The 4,370-nt window shown below is 39.4% G+C and overlaps 1 protein-coding gene across 1 annotated transcript; it reads left to right on the top strand.

The window, feature by feature from the left end:
- The first annotated feature begins 822 nt into the window (after positions 1-822).
- Positions 823-2,430, top strand: LOC138059000 (uncharacterized). The gene has a single exon (XM_068904486.1). It carries the CDS (start codon positions 954-956, stop codon positions 1,647-1,649), a length of 696 nt encoding a protein of 231 aa, XP_068760587.1. The 5' UTR covers positions 823-953; the 3' UTR covers positions 1,650-2,430.
- Positions 2,431-4,370: the final 1,940 nt, after the last annotated feature.

The following is a 4,370-nucleotide window of genomic DNA, read 5'->3' as shown; positions in this document are numbered from 1 at the left end:
AGAGGATATCCACGAAACTTAATAACTCCAACTCTCTCTGAAATGCACTTTGAAAACAGGAAAGAAGCACTCCGACAAAAACCATTAAGAGATAAAAACATTTTGCCCTTTTGATTTTGGACAGTCAACGGCGAACTCCATCGCTCAAAAAAACCGCTTTTGAGGTAAAAGGACGAATATAAACCACAGGTAAGGTAATTCAACGTTTATTTATCATTGATTTACATACATAGTTAACGATATATCGCTATAGGTGAAGCAAACGGTAAATCCAGTGCATTTACTATAAAATAACAATCGGCTACACATCCGATTGTGTGGGCGCCCTGTGGAACAACTTGTGGCATTTGACTAGTGCTGGACCCTTCGCCGTCTTTTTCCACGATTTTATACCAGAGACTATTGGATTCGACAAATTCTGATACCATGTAACGTTTCTACGTCTTAGGGAAGACAACACGTTTTCTAAGATTGTAAATCACTTTACTGAAGATGAGAAAAGACTGCCTAACTCACACAAAATATCCTGCTAAGTGGGGTAAACAAGGACGTGTTCAATTACGACGAGCGTGACGGGATTAGAATAATGTCACAGGGATTCTGAACCAAGTACGACCTTTCATTTGTGTCCATCCATGCTTCTCTTTCCTTTAGCTGTATTCCTCTTATGTTGTTCAAAAGTTTTAAGCGGTTATTGCAATGTTTCATTCTCTTTTTTGGGCAGTTTTGTGACAGAGCCACTTTTACCCTTTGTTTGCAGTATTGAAGTCACGTGATCACCTCAAGCATGGTCTCTCTTCCTCTCCGCCTCGTAAAAAAGAGCAAGACTGGATTCAACGTACGCAGTGTTCCATTTTTATCCTGGTGATGTAATGTACTAGAAGTGATTACAGTTTCATAGTTTCACGTTTTGTAGTCACGAAGGAAAGACGTGCCGTGTTTTGAGAAGCTGAATGCATAACTGGTGGTGGTGTTTGAGTTCTGTCGTTTTAATCTGTTACACTGAAAGTGTACAGTCGCAGTCATCAAAATTATGCTACAGTGATGATGTTTGTAACTCTGGTAAATGCTGTGGAGGAACGGGTAGGTGCTCAGAATATGGGTTATGTCGTTGTGAAGGCGACACGGATTGCGAATTTGAAGAAGAGTGCAGCTCATCAGGGTATTGCTTTACGACGCAGACGAACTTGCCAACTTTGAACCTGTATAGTTGCTCTTTTGACTACGATTGTACAAGCGACAAGACATGCGAAGATGGAAAGTGCATTCAAAGACAAGAAGAAGGAGGAGCGTTTGGCAGTAGAATGAACGTCGGGATTATAATCCTGATGTTGACTGTAGCGTGTACAGCGTCTTGTATTTGTTTTTTGTGCAGGAAAGCAAGGCGACAACCGGCTGTCCGTGTTCCTCTTCCGCCGACCACGACTCGGACTGTAGCTTTAGAAAGAAATGGACAGGAAATGCGATCAGAAACTACACCCGCACACGCAACAGTTATAGTGGTCGGCGTTTTGGAAGATAGTTCAGTACCCAGTGAAGGTCCACCACCTTATAACTCTCTGGAATTCAATTCAAGCAACCCACCCCCGGAACATTCTCCACCGAGCTATGATGAGGCTGTTAGAAACTCAGGAATCTCTCCGACGTAATATTCAAGCCCTCTTGATCAAGTAATCTTTCATTAATACGTTCAAGGAAGTAACTTCAATGATTAATTCGGAATGTTATCAATTTGATCTAGTTACCCCATTGGCAAAGAGACATTTGCCATCAATATAGTAATGTAAAACAAGTTTTAGATAGTTGGGTTAATTCGGAAGGGTTTTTAAAATTAAGTTGTGATGGGTCGTTCAGTCGTGTTGACGATCCGTCCGGCAGGAAGTCTCAGTATAAGTATCTCGTACACTTATTTCCTTTAGCGTGTGTTACACAGGAAAGTTAGGTCGTCAAAATAACTCATGTATGTGGTATGCTGCACTGTTTGATCGTGTGCCAACCCGACTTCAGCCTGTGGAGTCGTCTCAACCAAGTATTCAGCCCAACTAAGTTTTTGTGTGCTAGCTTACCCTTCCATGAAAACACTCAACACTGTGTTCTTATGGTAAAAATACAATACAAAGCAATACATACGTACTAGTTATGCAATGCCTTCGAGTGGTATACATACGTCTTATTCGATGGTTTAACAAATAATACGCGCGGATATTTCGTATTTAGTAAATACGAGCAATGAGCAAAATCAGTATTGTATGTTAAACCATCGAATAAGAGATTTATTATACCACTACAGAAAGGTGTTATTTTGATTCAATTTTATCTGGAAATGCATCATCTGTCCTTCCAGGTGCTTGCAAACAATGTAGACAAGCGATGACAAGCTAAATTCTCAAGCTTTGTATCAAGTTGAAAACAATTTCTTTTATTGAAAAACTGCTGTTCCGTCTGTATTTGCTCTGTTCTAAACCGGTGAAACCGGGACACTATGGTGTATTTCCGGCAGACTCATATTTTGCACATTCTCTTGACCAAATATGGTAAAATGGCGTAATAGTGGAATAATAATGTAGAATATCCCACAAGTCCCTTGGATTTTCTTGGTATATACACTCGCTATATGTACCACGAGAAAGCGTTGCATAACTACCTTATTATAGGAAATTAATGCTCCATGAAACTAATGCGAATCGTTAAAATTTGAATTAATTTAAGTCGCACTAATGATGTTTCCATAAAAGGAATGAATTTTGAAACCTCTCCACACCTAAAAAACTATAAAATAAGGTACAAGCTTTCTTTCTTCCATTAACCCCTGCATTAATTAGAATTTTGGGGACTGTTTTGTTCACCAGAGGACACAGTTTTGTGCGATGATTTTTTTTCCATCCAGGGTTGAATAAATTTGTACCAGTGGTCACCACCATCTGTGTTGTTAATCGCATTAATTTCCTTTATTGTGAAATTCTACCTCCTCCTTCGCATTAATTTTTTTTATTCAAAAGTCACATTAATTTTTCAACGTCTTAATTTCATGGAGTGTTAATTTCCTATAATAACATATTTTATACTTAGCTCTTATTAACCGAGCAGGAGGTCGTGAGGATCCAAGGCAGTGAGGTCTGTACACACGACCGAGGTCAAGATTCTCCCATACAGACTGACTAAGCTCGATTATTAAGATGTTTATTATATGGCAAACAAGAACAATTTAATTTGTTTAATGTAACTGGTTTGTACTAACTGACATTTTGTTTGCGACTGGCGATGAGAGGTGATGAGTGGCGATGAGCTGAACTTAATTCTGTAATTTTTCTTGTCATCCTCTCTTTTGCCATCATGCTGTTTGGCACTTCCATAAATAGATATTGGTAGAAGAAAATACTCAATATTTTTGCATGTTAGTTTGCATCTTTTCACCGTAAAACCTTACTGGTCTAGATGCTGGTCTAAATGGGAAAATTTAGACCACGGTCAATATCGATTTCAGCTAATCAAATTCGTGAACTTGGTAGTTCCCAGTCTTTGTGAGACAGAGCCATATAATAACATGCCATAGAAAATACAGTGGCCAGCAAGGCACGATGGGAAGGTTGGGTGTGACACTGTTGAATTGCACTGATTGATGGGAAGGTTCGGTGGAACACTGGTGGGAGGAAAGTGCTATTACCACTAGGCCATCCAAGCTCCCCAGGTCAAACCTTCAAGGCCAGCTCGGTATTTAACCTTGATTTGCTTACTTAGTTCTGAACAACTCGGTGCATGTTTTTTACAAGAATGACACAGACGGCAACAACATTACCAAAAACAATAACATAATAATGGTTAAAAGAGGAGAAGTAATTATTATTGTGCTGCACATGCGGCTTACATTTTAGCACATATTAGTGACTTTTTATCCTTATTATGTGAAGTCTTTCACATTGACCATGTGGTCTGCAGAAATTTAGGTCAGTTCCACATACTGTGAGGATACCTTTTTACAGATAATGACTATGCAGAAAGAAACCAGAACAAACTCAGACTGACACTAGTTCGTATTGGCCTCCATACATTTCTTTTTTTGCATTTACGTAAGACTGGCCTGATAATGAACTCAGACTGGCCTGACTTCATCTTGGTTGCTGGGCTGAGACGAGAAACTCACGTACTGGTCTAAGTTCATACCGTTCTCATGTAAATGACAACAAATCTCAGACCGGGTCCAGAAATTTCAAGCCTGCATGCTTTTGGGTTAGCAATGTATTTGTTAGACAAAAGATATCGTTTTGTCCAGAAACCAGGCACCAAGCAAAAATTTCATACCAGGTCATACTGGTCTGAGTTGATCCCAGCGCCATGTAAATACCTCCTAGTCACTTAAATTATTGAAAAGT

The sequence above is a fragment of the Montipora capricornis genome, chromosome 8 (assembly GCF_036669925.1).
Source record: "Montipora capricornis isolate CH-2021 chromosome 8, ASM3666992v2, whole genome shotgun sequence".
NCBI classification, from domain to species: Eukaryota; Metazoa; Cnidaria; class Anthozoa; order Scleractinia; family Acroporidae; genus Montipora; species Montipora capricornis.
The sequence above is the reverse complement of the archived record's forward strand: the minus strand, read 5'-3'. Positions and strand labels throughout refer to the sequence as shown.

Bases quoted from the DNA above. Each gene is read 5' to 3' on its own strand.
- LOC138059000 (XM_068904486.1), top strand. From the start codon at position 954: ATGCATAACTGGTGGTGGTGTTTGAGTTCTGTCGTTTTAATCTGTTAC.